Source organism: Lasioglossum baleicum, chromosome 7 (assembly GCF_051020765.1).
Source record: "Lasioglossum baleicum chromosome 7, iyLasBale1, whole genome shotgun sequence".
NCBI classification, from domain to species: Eukaryota; Metazoa; Arthropoda; class Insecta; order Hymenoptera; family Halictidae; genus Lasioglossum; species Lasioglossum baleicum.
In genome coordinates, this window is record NC_134935.1 from 15,262,478 (window position 1) to 15,288,659 (window position 26,182).

The 26,182-nt window shown below is 38.5% G+C and overlaps 1 protein-coding gene across 1 annotated transcript in view; it reads left to right on the forward strand.

Moving 5' to 3' along the window:
- Amon (prohormone processing protease amontillado) overlaps positions 1–26,182 on the forward strand; it is a 69,068-nt gene that overhangs the window by 14,593 nt on the left and 28,293 nt on the right. Inside the window, exons 3-7 of the mRNA XM_076428389.1 lie at positions 9,924–10,028; positions 13,189–13,456; positions 18,294–18,331; positions 20,626–20,702; positions 24,435–24,699. Coding sequence (XP_076284504.1) covers positions 9,924–10,028; positions 13,189–13,456; positions 18,294–18,331; positions 20,626–20,702; positions 24,435–24,699 — 753 coding nt within the window. The remainder of the gene's footprint in view (positions 1–9,923; positions 10,029–13,188; positions 13,457–18,293; positions 18,332–20,625; positions 20,703–24,434; positions 24,700–26,182) is intronic.

Consider the following 26,182-nt stretch of genomic DNA (forward strand, 5'->3'; position numbering starts at 1 on the left):
TAATTAAAAATTTATTTTTCAATTTGAAATGAGAAAAAAGTCGTTCTGATTTCATTCATTCCTCCTTTAATTACATTTTCATTTATCCGAACAGAGTGAACTCGTCAGACTGCGAAATACATGCAAATATGCATTTTCCTAAAAGAACATCGAATTTGACTAAACGCATTTGCTGCATTATCGAAAATTGTCACGAGCCACGAGCTAACTGCATCAACACACCTCCAGCGCAAAATAGATGAATGCAACTATCTCGTAAAAAGTCCTCCTTTGGACTCGGGTCCGCGGAAGTCCATCGGAGCATCTGAAATTCATCTCGCGTTGCATTCGCGAGAGTGTAGAGCAGCGTTGCAAGTGTTACCGGCTACGTTTATTACGGTCCCGTGGGTATGCATCGACTATGCAGATTTCTCGGCTTCGATCCCCGTTTCTCATGCAAGTGTCGGGAACCGGTGCACTTTCCGACCCGATGGTGCATCCGACCGTGCATCGTGTAGAGAAAATGCATCCCCGGAAATGAGGAACATGAAACAATGTTTACTATTTCAGACATTTTACGAATGATAAATGGAGTACATATGCAATGATTGGACTGGATTTTCAATAATTGTGCTGTACGAAAAGAAAGCATAGGAATTTTCTTTTACATTACAATTTTAAATGCAAGTATTAGATGACGTTATTGAGGGTGACTTGTTAGTTGACAATAAAAATTGCTGTTGCTATTAAAAGTTCCATTAAAATGTATTCATCTATGTACTATAGATTTTTCAAAATTATGCAATAATCACCGGTCGGTAATGTGTTAATCATTCAATCATATCATATGCAAATTGTCTTCTTATAAAACCTGAGAGACTACTTCTACAAGCAATAAACTCACACAATCTCGAAAACTTGACTCGACAAAGCACGTGTCAAAAAAAAAGAAAAAAACGGCAATGAATTCAGAATTGCGTGACGCCATTGCCAAAAGGAGCACTTGCTCGCCTACTTCTTAGAACCTGCGCCAAGAACGTACACCCACCTGGGATCACTGGTGATAGCCAGGTGACATAGTGCAGGTCCACTCTATTGATCAAGCCTAATCGGTGAATAGCAAAGTGGCCTCTTTGACTTCGGTATCCGCTTTGTCTCGGGTAGCGTGCCTCCGTCCGTCGAACTATCCCTTAATCCAGTTTGACTTGGGGCTACACGTGTCACGTAATCCAATTAGCAAGCGCCCACCCGAGTGCGTAACACCGAGAGCGCAACATTACGGCTATCCTGTGTTGGTTCCAGCTACATGCAGTTGCAGTTGCTGCACGCATGCACAAACACTGACACAAGCGAGCGCGTGCGTCCATAAACACGAGTGCGCAGGTTTGTTGTCCTCTCCCTTCCGCACGACGATTGCATGTAAATGCAATTTGCACGGTGCACGGGAACGAGACGTGATTCGGGGCTGCAACTGGAAACGACCTGCGAAACAATTCTTCAACGGTCCGCGCTGCAATTGCGTCCACTTTCGCATTTCTCTTCGTCCCATTGCTGATGCACCAATCTCTCTTTCATTTTTTTGATACGCGGATCAGTGAAATGTTGTGCCAGATTTGCCCCAGGTTACCGCAGGTTTATAGTAGATCCTCTATAAGCGCAAAAAGGCCGTACACGATAATCTCGGCTCAGGTATATCGGTGTGAACCACTACCAATGCGACGCGGAGAATCGCAGTCGTCGGCACGGTTCAAAGGCCCGTGCGTCCTCACAATGTAATACCAGTATAAAATCTTTTTTATTATTACTTATTTTTTTATGAAACTTTTATCACTATATTTGTGGCATTTTTCTGATTGAAATAGGACCAACCACGATATAATTTCAACTGTATTTAGTGGTTTAATTGACGATGAAAGTTTCGGGCGCAAGGAAGGACAGCGTATGGGAAAGAAAGAGACGCGGTGAGTCGCTGTCCTTCTCTACGTCCGGCTCGGCCTTTGAAGCTCGAACAAATAGTGTCCCGTCTACGATAAATGCAAACGAATCTGCCCGAACGGGAACGGGATCTTAAAACTGTCAGGATTCCTGAGAATGTTCGGGTTTCCCGAAAATGTTCGGGATTTCTTATTAAAGAACGATATTAAAAGGTTCCGTGCAGTATCAAAAATCCCGAATATTCTCGGGAAACCCGATCATTTTCGGAATCCCCTCCCGACCCGATACGCGTCTCCCCATCCTGTCCAAAGCATCGGGTTTCGGGAGTTCCTGGGATCTCGCATATCACTAATTAGAATCATTACTGAGTTATTTATGATTATCAAATTAGATTTGGGAGTCATTGTTCAGTCTACCAAATTAGCTTGTAATGCAAGGTAATTCATAGTTCCTTTCAAAGGGTAATACAGGAATGTTAGCGATTAGATGATCCATTGTGCCAATCGAAATCGATTTCCTTGATACCTTGGCTGATGCTTTGATACTATACACGGCCCCTTTCGTACGCTACATTACACAGATCATGGGCGTGTACACGGCTTCTTGTGATGAGTAATGACGCATGAATGCGCTTCAAAGCAATAGTCGGTCTACAGCATTGGTCGGTTACAGCCTAAAGTAATCCTCCTGCTCAAAGGATTAACATAAATACTCACGGTATAATATCGCCTAATACATCATCCCCATCCGATATAATATCCATAAGAAATAGAAGATCGATGGCTTACCCAGAAAGAACTCTTCCTACCAAGTTTTATCGCTATACCTCGCCCGTAAGGATAGCTGTTTCGGTCGCATTTAATCTCATCTAAAACTTTTTTAAAACGTCTGACACATTTACCATATCGATCCAAATATTCGAGAATTTTTTCTGATTTTTTAGTTGCAAACTCTGGTCGTAAAAAATGAAAAAACCATTCCATATTGAAGCTCAAGACCGACCCATCCGGAAATTAATTTATTAGTCAGGTATTCTCACTAACACTATCTCCGATTTTTTCATATTTTTAGCTACGGTGTCTCGTAGCTAAAAAAAAATAAAAAACAATATTTTCGACGTTTTCTTCTATGGAAATGTAAGTTCTACTTAATTTTTCTCAATTCTTGTTCTCTGTACCAACGATTTCAACGTACTCGAAACAATATTCAATTTTTCCAAAAAATGCTACCTTTTTTTGACCCACAAATTTTCGAAAATAAAAGCTATAGTGTCACAAACTATAGTTTTCCGAAGATTGCCAGTGTATGGGCGACCACGCTATCAGTCGCCTAAGGGTTTCATCGATCAGAGCATTTCCGGCGATCTCTCCAAACAAAACCAAGCGGGTTCGATGCAAAGTTCACGCGTGGGCGAACAATGGCAGCCCGATGAAAGTTTTCGAGGAACGGCGCGCAATTATGAACCGCGTTCTGTTGCTCGCATAGTTTCGATCGATCGAAGCGGTGGTCGGTATCGTTTCGAGCACGAGTAACGATATATCATTTGTGGGAACTTGATAGGCAGAGCATGGTCATGATAAGGCAGCGACGAACCTCCTGTTTCCCTGTCGCACGGGCTGCGTCGTCTCCTTTCCGAGACGTTGTCGAACCGCATTGGTGGATCGATCGGACACTCTAGGCGGTCCCACTTCCGTCGCTTTTCTTTTAATTCGGAGGGTAGAACCATCTGTTTCCCTTCCTTTCCCACCATTTCACTCCCCTTTTATGTCTCTGTGCGAGAAAGGAAGGACTTGGAGGGTGACTTGGACAAAAAGCTTACCTTAAGGGTCTCATCTGCTTTGGAAAGCTACCGGAGGGCTGGAAGGAGAGATTTTTCCGAAAATTTGTGCTAGAGTGTTTCATTTTGCTTGGGAGAATATTGGGAAGCTGAAAGGTTTCATTTAGTTTCAAAGAGTATTGAAGAACTAAGGGGTGGAGATTTTTGTGAAAATTCGTGCCAGAATATTCCATTTGACTTGGCAGACTGTTGAACAGCTGAGGAACATCTTTGAAAATGATCAAGATCAAGAAAGGATTGAAAAGCTAAGGAGGAGAGATGTTTTTGTTCAATTCGCTTTTGAAGAATATTGGAGTGCTAAGGAGGAGAGTTTTATTTGGTTTGGAAGAATATTGGAAAGCTGAAACTGCTCAATTTAGTTTGGAAAGGACAAGAAGAAGACATTTAATTAAAAATTTGTATCGGAGTATTTTGTATCTATACAATTATGTATCGAGCCATTTTCTTAGAAAGAAGCTCCATTAGAGGGGCTTTGACGTTTTGTATCTATTTTGTATCCGTTAAACTGAAATTGCCCTGTAGAAGGGCGTATCATTTCATTAGGAATTTATTGATGAACGTAACGTTGTTCCGTGAACGTCATTTGATATTATATGTGATCGCTTAACCTTTCATTCGTAGCATCGAAATTTACATCACCAGAAAGGAGATTCCAGAACATTAATGAGGATGATGTTGGATAAGTGGATTGAATACGACCTTTTATAGAGACAGAGAAAGGTTTATTGTGGGACGAGATCAATGAGAATAGTTTTTGTAAAGATGAGTAGAATGGGTAGATGGGATTGTGGGATATGGAGGATAGAGATGACCTGTGGTCGGACGAGTGGAATGGAGTATTCGTACATAACGATATATGCACGTACGTTGCTGTGTAGATCCAGGATCGTAGAATATGGACGAGGAAAGGTCGAATAGGAATTATATGCAGCCCGGCAGTTATAATGGGGATTATGGCAGCTCTGTGGGAGAATTGGAATTATGCACAGCTCGATAGCGAGAATGGGAATTATTCGTAGATCCATAAGCAGAATGGGAATTATTGATAGAAAACAAATAGTGTGAGAATTATGTATACAGACACAAAATTAGAATGAAGTTAATGTATAGTTAAAGAAGTAAAAAATGAGATTGATGTAATATAGTCAAATAAAAGGAATGGAAATAGACTGTTCAACAAGTATGTAGAATACAGACAAAATATAGTATAGCCAGACAAGTTGAGGTAGAAATCATGCACAACCTTCTAAGTAGAGTAAAGATGATTGATCGTATAAGTAGAGTAAAGATGATTGATCGTATAAGTAGAGTAAAGATGATTGATCGTATAAGTAGAGTAAAGATGATTGATCGTACAAGTAGAGTAAAGATGATTGATCATACAAGTAGAGTAAAGATGATTGATCATAGATCAAAGTTGAAAATCTAAAATTGCCAATTTATGTAAAATTGAAAATCTAAACTCGTCAATTGATTTAAAATTGAAAATCTAAACTCGTCGATGTACGTAAAATTAGAAATCTAAAATTGTCAATACATGTAAAGTTGAAAATTTTAAATTGTCCAGCTATGTAAAATTGAAAATCTAAACTCGTCAATTGATTTAGAATTGAAAATCTGAACTCGTCAATGTATGTAAAGTCAGAAATCTAAATGTCGCTCCAAATGATCTCAGGAACCTCCCATTTCCGAATGTTGAAGGAATTTTGAGACACCCTGTATACTTTGCGGTCAGATAAACGGTTAGGCAACTGGAATATACTTAGCCAAGTGGAATATGTACACTGTAAACGATAAGGGAAAGTAAAATAAATTGTCCCATAGTCGGCCACGGTTTCTCCGAATCCGATCCCTATCTGTCACGGAAAAGTTAGTATGTACTCCTTTAATTAAGGGATTAACGGTAACTAGTGGTAACTAGTGGATGTTAACTATCAGAGATGGCTCGGATATGTCGACTGGGGATGATGCATCCGCTTCCATAAAGTCGATGACGCACAGTAATTAATGGATCCCCGGAAAACTAAACAATTCTCATTCGATATCCATTTGGAGAGTTGAGTTCGGAGCCACTCGACGTATTTGTGCTCGTTATTTATTTGTTTGAACTCCATTGCACGTGGACGTAAATATTGCTTTTGCATAATGAACGAGGTAGAAGCTGTTTAATATTTGTCTTGTTGAATGGATTTAATATTTGCGAATTATCCTATTGAAAAAAGGATTAAATTATCCTATTTAAAAGGAATAAAGTCGTGCCAGAAACGTTTGCGCGATTCCATATTGGCAGGAAAAAATCGAAATAAAATTTTTATGAATGTGTTCTCCAGGAAAACTTGCACAGATTAATAAAATTGATAAATAAAAATAAAAATTTTACTCGATTCAACTTCCGCAAAATTATTGCACAAAAACGAAGAATTGCAACATTCCCGAGCCATCTATCCATTCGATTGGGACTCGCGTTTTTTCCCTCGGAAAATTTGAGGAAAAATCTCAGGGAAACTTGAACCCATCATTTTTCTAAACCGTCGCAGACCAGTCACTCCAATCATGCAACAATTTCAGTGTAAAACTCGGCCCCGTGGCTCGAGCACAGTCGCGGCGCAAAAATAAAAAAAGGAACACGCTTTATTCCCAGCGTACCGCCCGGTCGGAAATTATTTTCAAACTCTGCACTACTACCCTGATTGTTTTCCCGATACTTGTAGCCCGAGGGGAAGCTATTCTACGTTTCTCCCGTGGCCGGTCACGAGGAAAACATCGTGTCAAAGTTCTACGGCTGCTCTCGGCAAGTTTTCGCCGGAGGAGAACCGTAGAAAGGAGAGCAGACTTGCTTGCGATCATGCTTCAAGCTCACTCTCTTGCTCGCGCAACGCGCGCGGTTATCGATGCCAAACCGCACGTGACCGCGCGCGTTACGAGAAATCTTGTTACGATATTGGAATCCGTCCGCGTTGGTGTCGATCGATCGTTGTTCGTTTCTCTGCCATGGATACCGCCATTTTCTAGCGTTTCGGGATGCGAGAGTGACGCGTGACCCGGAAATTGGGTCGTTCTCGCCCGTGAAACGAACCATAAACGTCCGGGGAAATCGTTTTATCCCTTCACACCTTTTGTTTCCATTCTGTCCAGTAGATTCGATTTTATCAGCCCTTAGGAGAAGAATTTTTCTCACCTATACCTTTACATCATTCAATACTGTTAACGAGACTCGTAGAATAGTGTCTTTTCTTTCATCCTCCCCAGTTGACTTAATTTTATATTCTCACGGGGAAGAATTTTTTATGTTGTTAATGGGATTTATAAAGTAACCCCGTAAAGTTGTCCCTTCAGAAAAAGGATTCTTCTAAACTCTACCTTTACGCTAATTGTTCATTTGTATATTGTTAATGTGATTTATACAATGATTTCTTTGCTCTCATTTTCCCCAGTCACTTCAATTTTATATCCTCTTGAAATTGAATTTTTCAGAGCCTTACCTGAATTTTATTATTTCTTGTTGAACAATTACAAATTTAAGAAAATCCTTCGACTCTTAATCTGTGAGAATGTAGAAAAATTCTTATTTATATTTCTGCCGTAATTTTCAGCTCTATGGATCTGATCTAAGATCGCGGAAGGTGTATCGACGTCTCGGAAAGAACGGACTGTCTGTGTATTTTATAACGGAGACATTTTTGTTTCATCTGCCGGGGTTGACAGCATCATGGAACTAAGCACGCGGAAAGGGCAAATAGCACGCGCGCGCGCGTGTTTAATCTGCCGTCGGTCAGTCCGATCGATGCCCTATCGCATGGCGTAGTTATTAATCGGATAACAGTCTACACACTGTACTCGAGATAACTTTATCGGCCAGTAATTGGCTCGATTGGATTGTTGGAGCGACGCCTTGATCTCCATCCTTTGCTGATCCAACCTGATCATTGACTTTACTTTGTGACGTCGGATCGATGTGTTTGCAAGAATTAAATTCATTTAATTCCATGAAATTCCACGAAATTCTGACTGAATTAATTTCACGTCTAAGTGAGTCTCGGTTAGATTTCATCAATCAGCTATAATATTAATTATTATACGCAATAATTATATTATATTATACGCAACGGGAAATGTTCACGGTTTCCGAATCTATGAAACATCTATCAGAAACAACGACGAGAGACAAAAGCTTGTGACAACTTGTTGCAGCAGTAGGGCACTTTGTTAGTTCTGTTGCTACATTCACGCACATCCGGAAGACACCCCACGAAACCACTACCGCGCTGTTTCCGTGGGCTGCTGGAGAGATTGTACTCCTTTAGATCTCCAGACACGTGAAACACACTCTCCCTTGATGAGGAGAGAACGAGGGGAGCGGATAATGCGTTTGCCGCGTAGCGGATGTGCTTTGCTTCAGCCTCTCTCGAATTTCCTCGCGGTTGTTTTACCTCCGTGTTGCCACGTGTAATTGGTCGACGAGGAATTTAACAAACTTGCACCAAGAACATCTCACGAACCGTAATTTCTTGACGGGAAATAACCTATGGATTAGGCAAAATTATATATCTTTTTACACTTCAGCACTTTCTTTTTTCTCTTTTCTGTTTATACTCGTTTTTTTTATCACCTCACAGGTGAAACATTGTGTTTTTCTTGGCGCGAGATAAGCTTTCTTTTTTCTCATTTTTTAACCCGACCCATTTTTATTTTATTTTCAGACGAGATCCCTGCTTTTTTTTATATTTTCACAATATATTGGGTTGGGGAAAAAGTTTCTTTTAGCCTCTGACTGACTAGACGTACATTGTTTTATTTTTTTCGGTTGTTCTTTTTAAGTTTACTCCTTTTTTCGTTGAATCCCTTCTGCGAAACGATGCATTTTTCTAGCGAATGCTTTTATTTTATGTATCTCTTTTTGGTTGTTTTTTTACATTCTCGCATTTTTCAGCTGAATTTTTCTACGGGACTGAACTTTTTGCCACTGGTATCCTTTTCGTCATCTTTCTTGTAGAATTTTTATCGGTGGCCGGAATTTTTTCCTGACAGTCCAGCAGTAGTTTTTATTTATTTCATATTGTACTTTCTGTTTTAGCGGAGTTATTTTATTTTCAAAAGGGAAGAAGAGAAATCCGACTTTTGTTTGAAAATCCCTGTGAGATGTCTTTTTTCAGTATGGCCATCAGGAATTTTGGTCCTCGGAATTTTGGCAGGTAGATTCGAGAACTCGAGACCTCAAAAATTAGTAGTTGGACACTCTACTGTGACTGATTGTGCGCCACTGATTGCTTCGGTAGTCACGCACTATTTCTAAGTATTTAATAGTCCCGTCCCTTATTTTTATACAAAATGTCTGTGTTCCTAAATTCACGATTGAGCAATGTTTACGCCTGAAGTAATGTTTCCCAACAACTTAAGAGATTGTATTTTACATCGTTATTATTTTTCAACAATTTTCAATCGTCTCATTAACATGGTTGCGACCCCACCTCTATTGCGCATTTTTTAACGAAAATTTAGTATTTTGTAGATAAAAAATGTTATGTTTTCGTTTTGTTTTTATCAGTTATACTGTAAAAACTGTATACATTTGTATAAAAGGACCTATAGGTCCGTATATAATATATAATAATAATAATAAAAAAAAGTATGACACAACTTATGTACTAAATGGTTTTATAACACTAAACCTACCATCACCGGTAAAAATGACCGGTTCTAGATTTTTTATTTTACGATTATTGATATAACAAGAATAATTTCATAAGAAATCATTGTAGATATCTTTAGTGGAGCACATATTACAATAGGAACTGCGCGAATTCTAAATAAAATCAATCTTGTCATTTTTATAAGGGAATATGTACCAGTTATTATTTAGGGTCGGTAGGTTTAGTGTCAATACAACCATTTGTTGAAATAAATAAAATTCTCAAAGTCACTTTCCGACCTCCCAGGTGTATGTCCCACCTTACACCAGAGTTGGGCAAAAATTTAATCAACGATTGACGATTAACTTCATCAATCGATTGAATCAATCGTCGATTTTTCAACGATTACTTTTTTAATCGTACACATTAATCAATCAATCTCGATTAAAATTTTAATCGATTAATGCCCAACTCTGCCTTACACAAACGATAATAGTGTTGGAAAAGCAGCTTATCAACGAATCTGTGTTGTTTTGTTCAAGGTCCTGGGCAGTCAGACGGAATACCATTTTGTGCACAGGGCTCTGCCGCACGCGCGCAGCAAACGCTCGGTGCCGCACACGAGAAGGTTGAAGGTGGATCCTCTGGTAAGCGATATTCTCCCCAAGTTCCCACGATAAATATTTTTTCTACGGAGCGTATTCCGTCGCGTATTTCCCCGTCACGTGTCTTTCCGCCTCACCGCGTTTCGTTGTGTCTCCGGCAACAGCGACGGAAGACGGAGAACTCTCCGATTACTTTTTCCGTATTCTTCCCTCGACGAGCCTTCCATATGTAGGCGGTAGGCAGAAAAAAAGTAATACAATTCTGAAATAAAACTGTCTCGATGCTAATTCGGGTTTAAAGGAAATTAAAGTTAAATATTAAGCTTATTCAATGGATTGTTTGAGTCGTTATTAAGCTTGATGTAATTAATGCTTGAGACAAATGTCATGAGTAATGCGAATTTTGGTTTTCGAAAAATGAAATACGGAAAAACAATCACAATTATTGGTCTTCTATTGTACATATAGATCTATAATAATATAGCTTGCAAGAAATGAAGGAATATATACAATACTTAAAAAATTTATGATAAAAATGGATTGGACAAATTGGATTTTGCTATATTATTTCTCGCTTCTAAAAATTATTGAAATGTCTTTTCATTTAATTCTTGTTTTGTACAGTTGACTTGGACAATTTTTATTCTGAGTATCAGCAGTCATGTTTTTGTATTTCATCTGTTAAAAATATGGAAAAAATCGCATGACCCGACTTCCTGTGACACGAAACGAATTTTGTTCTGTATTTCATAAAGGTATTAAGTCTCTAATTTTGGAACAAAAGCCTGCTGGGATTGAAATCCAGTACGAATTTAATGCATTCCATTTTCAGTGAATTCTCGTTTAATTTTGTTTGTTGGCAAGGCCCACGTATATTGGAAACTATGTGAACACGAGCGCAATGTGTGGATTTGGTCAAGAGGTATTGAATACGACATAAAATTGAAATATGTACCTCGTTAAGCGCTCTGTTTGAATCATTATAAAGTTAAATACAGTCAATGCTTCTGATCGGAAAGAAATATCTTTACAGTCTCTAAAGATTAATGAACAATTTGACAAAGTTGAAATTTCAAACACGTAGAAGTTTCTTTGAAAAACAATAAAAAATTGCCAAAACCCTCAAGCCTCAAGCTATTATTAAATTATACTGCGAAAAATTGAACTCCCATGCAAACATTGAAAAACAATTTCTCATGTAGTGCTATACTAAAATCAACATTGCTAGTTCCACGTAAAAAAATTTAACTTGCTTGACCATAATAATTATAAAATTGGATACAATCACTATTTCTGCTTGAAAAAAAATCTTTAGAATCTCTAAACTGTGATAAACATTCCCACAAAGTTTAAACCTTCTACACGTACCGGGTTCTTTTTTAAAAATCTTAATTTTTGCAAAAACTATATCAATAAAAATTCTATATAGGCGCAATAATCATTATTTCCGTGAACAATAAATATCTGCAGTGTTCAGAATTAATTGTGCCCCAAATTAATTCTTAAAATACAAGCCTTTTTCTAAAGGGCGTGCAGAATTAAGTTAACAGTTAGAATTGAATAAAAAAAATGTGCAATGTTGCATCTATCTAATCGCACGCGGAGAATTGTGCAGGGCAACGATTTCACCGGAGAGGTATGCACCACGTTCCCGTGGAAATTTCCCGGGTAAACCGAGCGAAATTAATCGTACGGCCGTGGGCGGTTTGTTCGGGGCTCGATTCAGGGGCATGCGATCCATCAGCCGGCTGATATAAATGTAAATGAATACCCAATTTCGAACGAGGCGACGAGAACGTAATCGAACGAGGAACAGATTGCTGGCATAAAATTACGGTCCTTTGACGGAGTCGCTCGCACCTCCAGCGCGGAATCGTCATTATCCCGTTGAAAGAACGCCCTTACTCGCTCTCATGCATTTTCATCGCGCGAAAAACAGCCGATTTCTTTCGATCCTGATACCCTGAAACCGTTATCTATTTGCGTCTCAATTAAACATTCCCTCGATGCAAATACCTCGTCGTCGTTTTCGTAAATACTTCTCTGGGTGTTTGTTGTGCAGGCTGATATAAAAATAGTTGGTAATCTAAACAGTGAGAATTAAATACCTCGTTGTGTAAATCGTTGAACTTGGTTAAACATTTTATTCTATTTTCTTCTCGATTAAACATTCACTTGATGCAAATAAGTTGATGTTTTGATTTTATCTTAGTGAGTGTGAGTGGGGGAAAAAATAAGAAAAATAATTTATTCGACACTGGAGAATAAATAATGTAAATTGATGAACGTGGCTCGATTAAACATTCATTTCATGCAAATAAGTTGTTGTTGCAGTGTTAATTGTTTTAGCGAATGTGAGCGGAAAAAAATAAGAAAAATAATTTATTCAACACCGGAGAATAAATAATGTAAATTGTTCAACGTGGCTCGAATAAAAATTCATTCGATGCAAATAAGTTGTTGCTGTAATGTTAATTACTTTAGTGGGCGTGAGTGGAGGAAACGAGAAAAATAAATGTAAAATGCTGTATTTTTATATATACTTCTTCTGAATTTTAGAAAATTCGAACACTGTGCATATCTTAATACTTTTGGGTATAGACTGTCTATCACAGATTTAAAAGTGCTAATATATTCACCGTTCCAAAGGTTACAATCTGAAAAATGCAAATAGTTCGAGGGACTAGTCAGTATCATACATTTTAACTTTCAACTGGTAATTTGAAAAATGCAAATAGCTTGGGAAACTAGTCAGTAACATATATTTTAACTTTCAACTGGCAATGTGGAAAGTGCAAATAGCTGGGAGAGGGGGGGGGGGGTTGGGGTTAGTCCGGTCTCATACATTTTAACTTTCAGCTGGCGAGACTCAGTATTCATGTAAATTCTAATATTCTCTCATTTAAATCCTAATATTCTAACAGCCATTTTAAATTTATAAAAGGAATATAAACCAAAAAAATATGTAAAAGAAAATTAATAAGTAAGAATGGATCTATGGATTAATTTTCTTATTTTTTTAAGTTTCTTATTATTTTTTCCCTTAATCACGTTAATAGATGAAGAATATGACATCTTCAAATTTGTGTTTAATTCTCCTACAATTTAAAAAAACAATTTCATGTACATCATTTTGCTATGAATGCCTAAAATCCTTAGTCTGATCACGATTGATTAACAAGAATTATTTTTAACGTTCCAGGTGCACACAGCAGTGCAACAAGCAGGCTTCAAGCGAGTGAAGAGAGGCTACAAGCCTCTGAGTGTTGACAACCTCGTGCCATTATACCAGATCAAGAACCCTTGGAACCCTGGGAATAGAGACCCGTCAGACCCGTACTTCCAGTACCAATGGTACCTGAAGAATACAGGGCAAAATGGTGGCAAGCCAAAGTTAGATCTGAACGTGAAGGCAGCGTGGGCTCAGGGTGTTACTGGGAAGAACGTGACCACAGCCATAATGGATGATGGTGAGATCATGACTATTAAAACTTTCCCAATAACATCCTCTAGGTTCCCCAATTTAAAATGGTTTTGGTTTGGACGTGGAAAAGGAAGAAGTTTTTAGGAAGAAGAATCTGGTAGCCAAACTGTAGGTAGCTAAGCTTCTTGACATTTTTATTGAGTTGTAATAATAATACAACAAGAATCTCAAATTTTGTTTTGTATAAAATCACTCAGTCTACTCAACAGCTAAAAATTTCCAAAATTAGCAAGACATCAGCAGGCATTTTATTATGAAGCCCAAAATGCAAACCTTAACCCTTTGCACTCCAAAGTATTTTTTTATTTTGTTGCCAACAACTCCCTACTATTTTCAGTGTCTTATTTGAAATTTACTTCAAAGGACAGTTCCTTGACTGCTACTTATTTTAAACAATTTTGTTGCTCATGCAAAATAAAAAGTTTCTGCACCAATTGCAAGACGCAGGAGTTGAATATAAATTTATATTCTGTATCAATAATTTTAATGTAGTGAAAATAGTATATTCATACTCTTAAAGTCTTCTAATGTTTTCACTGTTTCAAATTGCACTTACTCATTTACGTTATGAACTCTCAAACTTTGTTGTAATCTATATTTGTGGAAGTTACATTTGTTTTTAGCTAAAAAATAAGACAGTTAAATAAATAAAGGAAGAACCAACTACATACAAAAACCCGTTTTATTTACATTTCTCTTTCTCTGATGTGAGGAGTGTAAAGGGTTAATAAAGAAGCGAATAATAATTTTTCAAAATTGTTGGAGCCTTTTCTGAACAAGATGCTGCAGGATTCACTTTGTTTATCGTTTGTCTTTCCGAATGAGAACGGCAATAACCCTGCCGGTCACCTGATAGCTAAACCTAAGGTAGCTAAAGCGAAGCTAGCTAATTTACCGATAGCTTCTGGAGTCACGTTGTCGTGGGAGAACTAAGACGTAACAGGTAGTTGAGATCGCGGGGGTGAACGTGACCCAGCGCAGAGCTAACAGAGAAAGAGAGATAGGAGATTTAGATTGTTTAAGGTGGAAGGAGGTCTGATCATCGACTTCTCTATCGTGGACTTTGAAACGAGACCTCGGCAGCCATTAACAATGGTCACGTTGTCGTTCCGACAGTTCAGGTTTCACGTTGCTAGGAAGAAGGTGACGTTCTTCTTGCAGTGTTGTATGTCCTATAGTTTAATCTTACAGTGTTTCAGTCTCTTAATTGTTATCCTGATTTGCTAATAGATTCGTGGATTTAGACTCGGCAGACTTCTCAAGATCTCATTAATGGAATCGCATTTAGATTATGTGAATCTCGCAATCCTTAGTGCATCGGTTGCTTGTCCTGACGAGATAATCGCCTGTCGACGTTGCCGTGTAGCGTACTTCTGTTAATTGTTGCCGTCGCGTAATTCTGTTAATTGTTGCCGTCGCGTAATTCTGTTAATTGTTGCCGTAGCGTAATTCTGTTAATTGTTGCCGTACGATATTGTTTCTTATTTATGACAATTTATGTTGTTCTGAGATGTTGACTTTTCTGTGTGGGTTTCCGGCTGTTTTATGGTGCAGCTTGTATAGGTAATTGTTTCTTGGGAAAGATATTATTTTTTTATAAGGAATTACAATTATTTATAATTAGGTTTGGATTAGGAGTCCATCTATTTTGTATTTATTTCTGCAATATAATCTAAGAAGATTTAAAAATGGCACTTTTCCTATTTCATTGTCTAATATTCAGGCTTCATTTTAAATGCAAAATAAGGTAGTATTTTTGTAATAAAAAAATATAGAAGCATTTTAAAATATACGGTATTCAACATTATTTAACTTGAACAGTTAGAAATAGAATTTCTATAACAAATTATGTAAATAAATTTGTTGAAGTATAATTAAATTGTTTCCGAAGTCAGCGTGTGACTGGTCTTTTCGAATTTGTCGTAACTGGGACGGAAGATCGAATAAATTGTATAAACAACAATGTTTAATCGTGCGCGATGCACCGATTGTTTAACATTCGTCAAACTCTTCATGTCGGTAATTGACCGAATGTTGTCGAACGTGGCTTGACCTAGTTTTGCAGAGGCAATCCAATTATATTCGAAGCAGAATTCGTACCTGGGCTTCGCGATACAGCTAAATTCATTAAATCAACCAGAACCAGACACGTTCGACGGTGCTTGCCGACGGACAACAATCCATTGGATCAGGACCGACGTGATCGATCCACTTCTGTGGATATATTGTCAACTGGGTAATTTGTATGGATACTCCTCGTTGCGAGGACTATGTACAATAAAAAATAGAATATTCGTTGAAAAAACATCAGAAAAACTTTGATAAAATTCGATTTGTGAAATTCCTGTTACGACATTTACAGTTTTTATTTTTAACGAAACTTGCATACGTTTAAAAAACAATAATTTATGCAAAAAAGTCATGAAAATCTAAGAGCTCTTAGTCAGGCTTGTAGATCGGTAAAAAACACGTATAAAAACAATTTTAACATTGACAAAAATATGATTAATGTAATGTACATTCCTTCTGTAACAATTTTCCATCACAAGTTTCACCAAACAGATCACTTCCAAGATAAAAATTATCACAGGAAAAAGATGCGTACGAATGGAATGCTGCGAGATCAAAGACGTGTGTATCGAACAAGTGCTATGTTCTAAGTGCAGGCACTTAGTGACTGTTTAGGTAAACACAGCTAAGGAGTGCACCACGTGATGGCATATTCATTTATCTATTTTGGGACGCAACCACAACTTTCTATGTAAATTTTTCCAATTTTGATTTTTGGCCAGGTTTTCAGCCCAAATACTACTCCGCGCAGCGGTCAATCGGAGAGCCAACAAAAATTTGATCGCATTAGGGTGGATTTATAGTGGAGCTGCGAGCATCGATGATAGCGGCGCGGTGGAAAGAAACAAACATTCGTGACAACATTTCGACACATACTAATGTAAAAGTACATATGTATTTTCTTTGTTTTTCTTTTTTTTATCACCGCACAGCTCACCTCGCTGCTCCACTATAAATCCACCCTTACTTTCCGGACAGACCCTGTATTAACGGTCCGAGACCTAATTTCACAGTGTTGCGTGGACAAAACAGTAATAGGAACACAGTCGTAACGCGAGGAGTGATCGTTGTCGTAATGGGGTTACAGTGGCAATGGCTGCTTACGAAACGCGATTAAGTTTCCAGATTTCCGTTCCCCGGGCAATCGATAATTTGTTGTCCGTCCCTCTAGGCTTATTACGCCCCAGAGCTGTTAAACTATAATCTTGAGTGTTCCGAGACGCTGTTCGTTAAGGATTTCAGTCTTTCGCGGCTTATCGGACGCTTCTATCGATTTCGGACGACAGTCACTGCTCTCCGTAAACACGTCGCTAATACCGCGTCACGGCGTCCTGCTGATCGCGGGAAATTGCAAATTGAATGCCCCAAGGAGTCCGCAAACAGTTAACCTGCCTGCTCCAATTTTGCATTATCAGTAGCCATTTTCACTGCGCTACATCTGTCATAAGTGATCGTTTTGAGAAAATTGCGACAATTTGCATGACGCAGTTCATGCGAAATTAGGGAGAGTTTAAGTCATCGTTTTGCCGATTTCGAATTTGTTTACAAAATACTGGAACTTGACTTTTGCAATTCTTGCTTATCTCGACAAGAAAAAGGTTGTGCGTATTTTAATTTTAATTTTGCAAACTATAGTGGCTGGATTGAGTTGATATGTTTTTTATAATATTCCCGTCGGAAGGGTTTTATCTGACCATAGACATTTTTTTCAGTCGAAAAAATTAATTGTTTGACGTCGAAGATTATAAGCAAGCTTCTATTTTGAAACTTTTCATTTCGAGTGACTACTTTTATATTCTTCGAGCTTCATCATACAATTTCTAATTGAAGAGCAACAAAAATGGCGAAATGTGCTTGTAACTAGGGATTTTTCCTCTGCATAAATCCCCCAGGAGGCTCGACAGCGAGCTGAGAGTGACTCCGTGTCTCGACAGTATCGGTCTTCCGCAATTTGATCAGCTCCTACATTCACGTGTCAATATGTTTCCATTTCGAACGCGTTCTCTTGTTTCAAGAATTCACGTTGCTTGCAAATCGCTCTACCAGTGTGCGTAATATTTTACACATTTACGCTGTCTTGTAGTAGTTGCACACTTTTTTGTATTGTAATTAGTGTAAATTGTTGAACGATTTGGGATCGAGGATGAGTTTATGGTTTCCAAGCGTGTCCTTGGCGCTAGGGTTAATTGGCGAATTGGATTTCCGGTTCCAGAGAACGGAACAAGCTCGTGGAAGCTAGATTAGTTCCTTGTTAATTGCTCCTGCAGCCAGGATTAATCTTTGTCGCGAACTTCGGCTCTGGCTTGCAATTACTGGCTCTCTGGGAATCTTGGAACGTCTTGTTTTGTAAGATACGCACTGGGTCACAGTTTTCAGATGCAAAAAAATGTATTGAAAACAGTATCAACGTTTATAAATAATATTCTTGCTTGAAGAGTGCTCTCGCTTGTTTTCAGCGCCCTTTTATGTATCTGGAAAATAAATTTTCGTTTCACAGTTCCTCTTTTAAGGGCACTTCAGCATTTTTAAATTGGTTAAAAGTTTTTTCAAGATATTAGAGATTTTTAGAATTTTATAACTGCCAAATGGATCTCAAAAGGCCTGCGATTCAATTTAAATAGCTTTCAATATACATCATATTAAAAGTTCTGATGGGTGAGATACTGATTTTTATGAGAAATGTGGTAATCCTACCTTGTCCCCATTTTCTTCAAGACTGGCGCAACTGACCTTCTTCTTTTTCTCTGTTCCAGGTGTCGACTACATGCATCCGGACCTAAAGTACAACTACGTGAGTACGACCTCCATTTTTCATCTAGAAGAATTCTTCGGTTCTCGTCTCGATTTTCTTGGAATGCTCGATCCATTTTTCTCCCAAATTGCTGCAATTCATTCTCCACTTTATCGTATGAAAAGTGTCTACAGAGTCTGCACAGTTCAAACAATATCAAAAGATAATTCATCTCGAATTTTATTGCAAACAGTTACAATTTAAAAAAATATAAAATTACGGTTGAGAAACAGTTAAATTACTGAAAAATAGTCATCTATAATTTGGTGATCACCATTCTCATATTTTCACTCCCGTCCATGAATTACCGGACATTTATCTTCAACAAAATGGTAATTAAATTTATTGTTTTATTTTGATTAGATGTAGCTATAAAAAATATTATGCGATAACATTTGAATGCAAAATTAAATATATACATATACTATTTGAATAAATGTTGGAAAAGAGAGATTGAGAAATTGTGGGATGATATTTTGGCCAGATTTGATTTACGTGTTCTCTACATTCGAAAAAATTAGTAAGTACCATTTTTATAATATAGGTTCTTTAATAACTAAAAATTATGGACATTTATAAAATGGAGCTAATTATTCCATGAAAGCGTCATCAAAAGCGACGTACAATGAAATCTCATCCACCAACGAAATTTGATTCAACATTATTATTCACAATTAATATTCCCCGTCGACAAAGGGACAAGCCCAACAGTATTACGCAGAAACGACGTTGAATAAATAGGATCGAGCATTGTGCCAACACCGAGAACGAGTGCTCGACCCGATTCCAGATTCAAAGAGTTCGAAGCGTGCTCGTTCAAAGGATCCTGCGGTTAAAGATGCGAAATGTCACCTGGCGGGTGGAGCACATTTCATAAGGAAAAACGACTCGGTGAAATAATGGGAAAATAATGTTATATCTCGGTCGGGTGTATATTCCGTCGTTGGTTGGTTTAATGCGACAGCCGCCGGTCGACAATGCGACCCGTCTTCCACTGAGAAAGGTGATGCACGGATGCGAAAAGACAATGCAACCTGCACGTGTCTCTCGCTGCAGCTGCTGATCAACTTTGTGCGACCGGCAGACAATGCGGGGCGAAAGTTTACGTCGTGAAACTCGACGAGGAAAAATTTCGCTGGGTTCTCTAATTAGTTTTATCAGTAGACCGGGTGCTTCTGTTGGAGAAATGAAAGGTGTCTGTCGAGGAGGAAAGAATTAACCTGTCGCGTTCTTGGGGTCTTTTTGATACTTTGAACATTATTTTAACTTAAGCTGTTAAAGCACAAAGATGAAGCACAAAGATCACAATGATCAAGCACAATGGTGAAGCATAATGTTTAAGCACTATGATGTAGCACAATGTTCAAGCACAATGATGAAGAACAATGTTCAAACACAATGGTGAAGCATAATGTTCAAGCACAATGATGTAGCACAATGTTCAAGCACAATGATGAAGCATAATGTTCAATCACAATGATCAAGCACAATGACTAAGCACAATGGTCAATCACAAGGATTAAGCACAAGAATCAAGCACAAGGTTCAAGTACAAAGATCAAGTACAAAGATCAAGCACAAAGACCAAGCACAATGATTAAGCAGAATGATTGAGCACGCTGATTCAGCACAAAGATCAAGCACAATGTTCAATAATGAAATGCAATGTTCAAGCACAATGATGAAGCACAATATTCAAACACAATGGTGAAGCATAATGTTCAATCACAAGGATTAAGCACAATTATCAAGCACAAGGCTCAAGCACAAGGCTCAAGCAAAGGATCAAGCGCAAAGATCAAGCACACAGATTGAGCACGAAGTTCAAGCACTATGATCGAACATAAAAGATTTATGCAGTCTTCTTCAGAATAAAAACAGATTGTCGAAAGCTTCACAGCAGCATTCCTGCCAATTAGCAGTAGGAAAATGACGAAGGAAACTGGAGAGAATAGTGGTCTAGAGAAGACTAAGATTAATGGCCGACGTTATGACATGATAGTCGGTGAAATTAATGAAAGAGAATTTTGCAGCGCAAACTATGACGTTGGATGGTATCCACTGCCAATTAGTGGCCGATGAGAAGTCCTTGTTACTCGTCTTCGAAATTTACTCGGTTTTCTCGTTATACAAGCACGGTCTCGTTGAATAATTCCTCGTGGAACTTGCCGACACGAGTATCGCTTATTTATTAATAGCTATCTTATCGTGTACTACCCTTTACATTTTCTTCTTATCCTCTGCTACGGCAATAATATAGAAGAAAATGAATAAGTTGCATTCTTTTGTTACAGAATGCCAAGGCTTCTTACGACTTCAGCAGTAACGATCCTTTCCCTTATCCGAGATACACCGATGACTGGTTTAACAGGTGAGTGTACGTTGATAATGTACAGAGTGAGATATAGTTGTTAATAATTATACCATACTGTGCGAGAGGAAAAATTAAATGCAAAATTCGAATAATCATATAAAATTACTTAAATTTATATTTACATGTTCGCGAGATACATATTCCCATTTCCAACACGCATGACTTGTCCCACTAGCATCATTCATCCACAGAACGACCATAATCCCCGGATTTCTACGGCACCTAAAGTAAATCACGCTTTACGCGGGGCAATAATCTACGGGATACGATGTCTCTGCAGAAATAATCTACCTTCTGGACTTGGGAAACCGTATCTCGGTAACGAAGGTCGACACGATCGTGTAATTAACGATCCCCGAGTAATAATTAGCGTCATTCGTGCTTCAATGATTACACTGTCAGCGCAAGAAAATATGATCCGCCGTGAGCCCCTTTCTTATTGCAAAGAGAACTTTGTTTTCCTTCAGTGATTGAGGATAACATCGTTATTAAAGAAAACGGAGGGATAATGTTCGAGACGATGAATTCTACAGTTTTTCCTCGACAATGGAAAATCGACTTTCCTCTGGGGAAAGCTTTTACTCGTCGATTTCAATGAAAGTTTGCGGATTTAAAGTAACCGAGAAGAATTAGGTTCGTTTTATCGGTGAATTGCGGCACTTTACGTAAATACAGATTTTTATCAACCACTTTAAACAATTTACGATAAATAAATTTCTTCTTTTCATTGGAACATATGTATTAAGTTGTGAAGGAGATAGAAATTCATAGAGAAAATAAGAATCCATCCTTTCATCTTACTTTTAGTCCTTCTCAAAACCTCGTTCAAACCTTTCGGAATAAAATAAAAAACATTTCTACCCGATCTAACTGCACTCTGAACGTAATTACATTTTATGAACAAATGCGAAATCAGCGAAGCGATGACTTAAACCCGACCCCCCTAATTTCGAGCGTAGAGGATTCTGGGAAGAATGTTTCCTGGAATTACTAGGGAAATAATGTTCCCGAGTCAAGAATGCGACTCTTTGGAGAGGGCAACGGGCTTACGTAAGCTCCGGAGCAATTTCCGCGAGTCTGCGCCACTGACAAGCATGTTTCCACCGAAGGGATCGGAAAAAGTAGGGGCTCAGCTATGTAGTTCGGTCTTCTGTCATTTCCTTCGCTTCAGTTCCTCTATGGAAAGTTCGATTATCATCTCCAAAGAATGTAGTCGGAGAACGCTCGTCCCTTTTGCTACGATTCAAACGAAATATTTAATATCTCGCTGGGTCCACTCCCACTGGCCTTCTTTTTGTTCTACATTGCAAAGGACTCGTCGATCTATTATTAATCTCCAGATCCAGGAATGTTTTAGAAATATTCCGATATTAATCATTTCGTAGCTGAAAACAAATTATACTATCAATCTTTCACGAATACTGCGATTTCTAGAATTTCTTCTAATGAATCTGGTGGACATACAAATTTTTAATTTTGTGAGTTGGTTTGTCGATCTTCAAAGAATATAAGGAACATTTTTTTAATATGGAAATGTACAACAGTAATATTAATAATTTTATATTTGTCGTCAGCTATAGCCTATACAAAATACGGTAATGTCTCTATTGACGCAAAAGCCTCGGAGGGATTCGGTTGCTTCGGTCGTAGACGGGTAGCTCTATTTTGTTGAGCTTCAAAGGCAGAGCCAAACGTAAAGCGAGGCCTTTGAACTGTGCCGGCGACTGCAACTCTCCGCGTCTCCTTCTTTCCCATACGCTGTCCTTCTTTGCGCCCGAAGCTTTCATCGTCAATTAAACAACTAAATACAGTTGAAATTATATCGTGTTTGGTCTTTCTTTAATCAGAAAAATGCCACGAATATATTGATGAAAGTTTCATTAAAAAAAAATAATAATGAAAAGGATTATATATTGATGTTACATTGTGAGGACGCACAGGCCTTTGAACTGTGCCGACGACTGCGACTCTCCGCGTTGCATTAGTAGTGGTTCACACCGATATACCCGAGGAAATTTTTTTGAAGGATTCGTCAATCTTTAAAGAATACAAATATATTTTTTTTGTCCAAAGATAACGATTATATCCAAAGTTATAATATTAATCAATTAAATACATTCATAAATATTTTGAACTTGTATTATCAGCCGAACTAACAACAATTTAAGAGAGACCACCAAGAAGAAACATTTCTCGAAACCAATTTCATTATATCAAACATTTTGCTTGCAGATTCCCTGTAATTATTATTCCACCATCGAAAGAAATTAATGAATAAATCAATCGCCAGTGTCCCAGTCTCTAGATTGTTCTTCTCCTGTGTCGCCGAGGAGTTCCAGTCGAGTTTTAACAGACTCTGCAGCCGGTCGCGCTGTTGTAATTCCATTCCACCCCCATTAACGAAGGTAGAACGAGTTCAAGGGAGAAAACGAACGCGAAATTGATTATAACGTTTCCCGGACGGTCGTTCACTGGGAATCTGTTAATCCGTGATATTGCACGGCCGACCTCGGCATCTAGCTCGCCTTATTTACTTAACAGAGAAAGTTGGCGATTTCGAGCACGACGATACTCCCTCTGTGTCGCGTGTAAGACGACGGCCATTGTGCCCTTTACGGGGTCTTATGCGTTTCTTGATTTTATTGGCGCAATCCGAACCTTGTAGTAAACCGAGCAACGAGGGCGGCTTCGACGAGTATAATGAAAGGAACGCGATAAAAGGACGAACCATAAAATTGCTGCGCGTAAAATCTTTGACGATTCCAATTTGTTGGCGTGGGAGCAAAAATTTCAGATTTGTGCTTGCATTTTGTTGGGAATTGGTATATCTCAATGATTGAAGATGCTAGAGATTTCTTTAACTAAACTATTTTATTAAACAGCGCGGAAGGACGATCTTAACAGTTCGACTAGCGGACTCGAAGTGAGGAAAAGAATGTAGCAGGGAAAGAGAAAATCTTTCGCCCACTTGAAATAAAGGAAAACCCAAGGCTGCATCGTTTATTGTCCTGGTCCTCGGGTACAACAAATACCAGGCGTAGAGAAACTGCAGTGTTTCTCATGGACAACGAAATTCGCTCTTGCTCTTTTGGCAGTTGCATTATTATTGCTAATAATCGAACCCATTTCGTAAACGTGGGATGCTTCGAGTCACGAGGTACAAAACCTGAAGAAATTTTGCACATTTCTTTTAAGAATTATTATTATTTTTCATGATTAAATCGATATTATAAAAATATAGAACAATTTCAAAGACACAAGTTGAAAGAAGAATACGGTAATTATTTACTTTCAGGGTTTTCTCACAGATTTTGATGAAATTTAAATACGTTGTCAAACTCGTCATTCTGAACAACTTTTTCCTGTACATGTGAGCGCCGCTCGATTTTAGTTTTCGACATATTTGCGAAAAACTATCGCTAATACTGTATTGAATTTTCCGTATTTCTGTCCCGGCCCACCATTTGTTAACATTTTGCTTGTAAACACGCTGCGGAGATGAGAGAAAAAACATATTTCTATAGCATATCTATATATATATACCAATATCTATAACATATTTAAATTTCATCAAAATCGGTGAGGAAGCCCTAAAATTAAATAATTACCGAAGATACTTATTGACCCGAGGTTTAAACATTATTGCTGAAACATTTGAGAAAAATATTGGCAGGAAGTGTTCAGGTTTGTTTATGAAAGTGGATTGAAAATCGATGTTTCTGTCAACAGCCACGGCACCAGGTGCGCAGGAGAGGTGGCAGCAGCCCGGGACAATGGTGTCTGCGGCGTGGGCGTCGCATACGACTCGAAGGTGGCCGGCATCCGAATGCTGGATCAGCCTTACATGACCGACCTGATCGAAGCGAACAGCATGGGACACGAACCTGACCTCATCGACATTTATAGCGCCTCGTGGGGACCGACGGACGACGGGAAGACCGTCGACGGTCCAAGGAACGCGACCATGAGGGCAATCGTGCGCGGAGTTAACGAGGTGCGTGTCGGTGTCACGTTTTTCTTATCCTCCAACTACCAACCCCTACCAACCTCTACCTAAGGCATCTCTCCTTACCCGACCTTCGATCAGGTCGACGCTAAGGGTTACGATTTAACACCCTTCGGTCGTCGCTCTTGACTACTCGCGGCTTCTTGCACGGTGAAACACCGATCGCCGGAATTAATTATTTCAGACATTCGAGATAAGGCAATTTATTCTGACGAAAGTAGCGGACGTACGGATTTCTAACTTTGTGGGTTGATAAAGCTATGTTCAGAGCATATAATGAATATTTTTTTGTGCGAAAATCTTCGGTATTAATATCGACAATTTTTTAGTTTTCGTCACTCAAAGTTCATGTACAAACACTGGCAGATATCGTGATTTTTAGAATGTTTTCTGGGACACCTGGTAAACATATGAATTTCAAACTTTGAGGGTAAATTTGTCGATCTTTTAGGAGTACAGAGAACATTTTCTTACATTCTTAATATTAACATTAATAACACAATATTTTCTATCAGTGTCTACGTACATGATCAAACGTGTTGTTGATAGATATAGCGATTTTAAGAATTTTTTCTGACGAAACAATTTGCCATAAAAGGTCAAAATTCGTGGTCAGATTTGTCAATCGTTAGACAAGATGACCATCATTTTTTAATCTAAAAATAGTGCTTATATCCAAAGTTATAATCGTCCAACCGGAGTACTGTTTTATTTCTACAGATAATTAGTGCGATTTTGGAAATTTTTTCTAGTGAAACTGGCGAATGAAAACATGTCAAACTTTGAGGATAGGTTTGTTCATCTTTAGACAGTATGATCATAATTTTTTAATCCAGAAGTATTGTTTATATTCAAAGTTATGTTTATCCAGCCAGTATGCTGTACCAGAAGCATACATCATTTTGTATTTCAGTCAAACAACCGACATTTTCACCCGAGTAAATTCAACACCGTGACCGTATAAGATTCATGGACCACCGATGACACCCCAGTCCATTTATTACTAGCAGGAACAAGGTGACACTGTTTCGTCAAGGCTAGGTCTTTTCAGTTTCGAGACACGTCCTCGAAAAGTCTGACTGCGCTACAAATAACAGTTCGCGCGCGTACAGCTCGGATATCCTCGAAGATTTTCCACCGTTTTATCCAGGACCTCGGTTCTCACTGATCAGCATTCCGTTTCTGTGTGACGTTTACATTTCCCACGTGCGAACTACTTCTCGACATTTTTATTTGGTCGCGTCCCTTCGCTGCTCCGCTTTCCATTTAGAGAAGGAAGCTGCGAACACGAGTTTTCCGCGTTTGCTGTTGTAATTTTCCGGCGTGCTCCTTCGGCTGTCGCGCTGACAGCTTCCCGTGGAAAATTCTTCGGGATTCAACGGTCACGTTCTGTTAGCTACGGAGTTGGGAGAAATTAGGGTCGAGTGTACTTTAATCGCCAGTGGAACTTGGTTGGCCTAATTTTATTTGA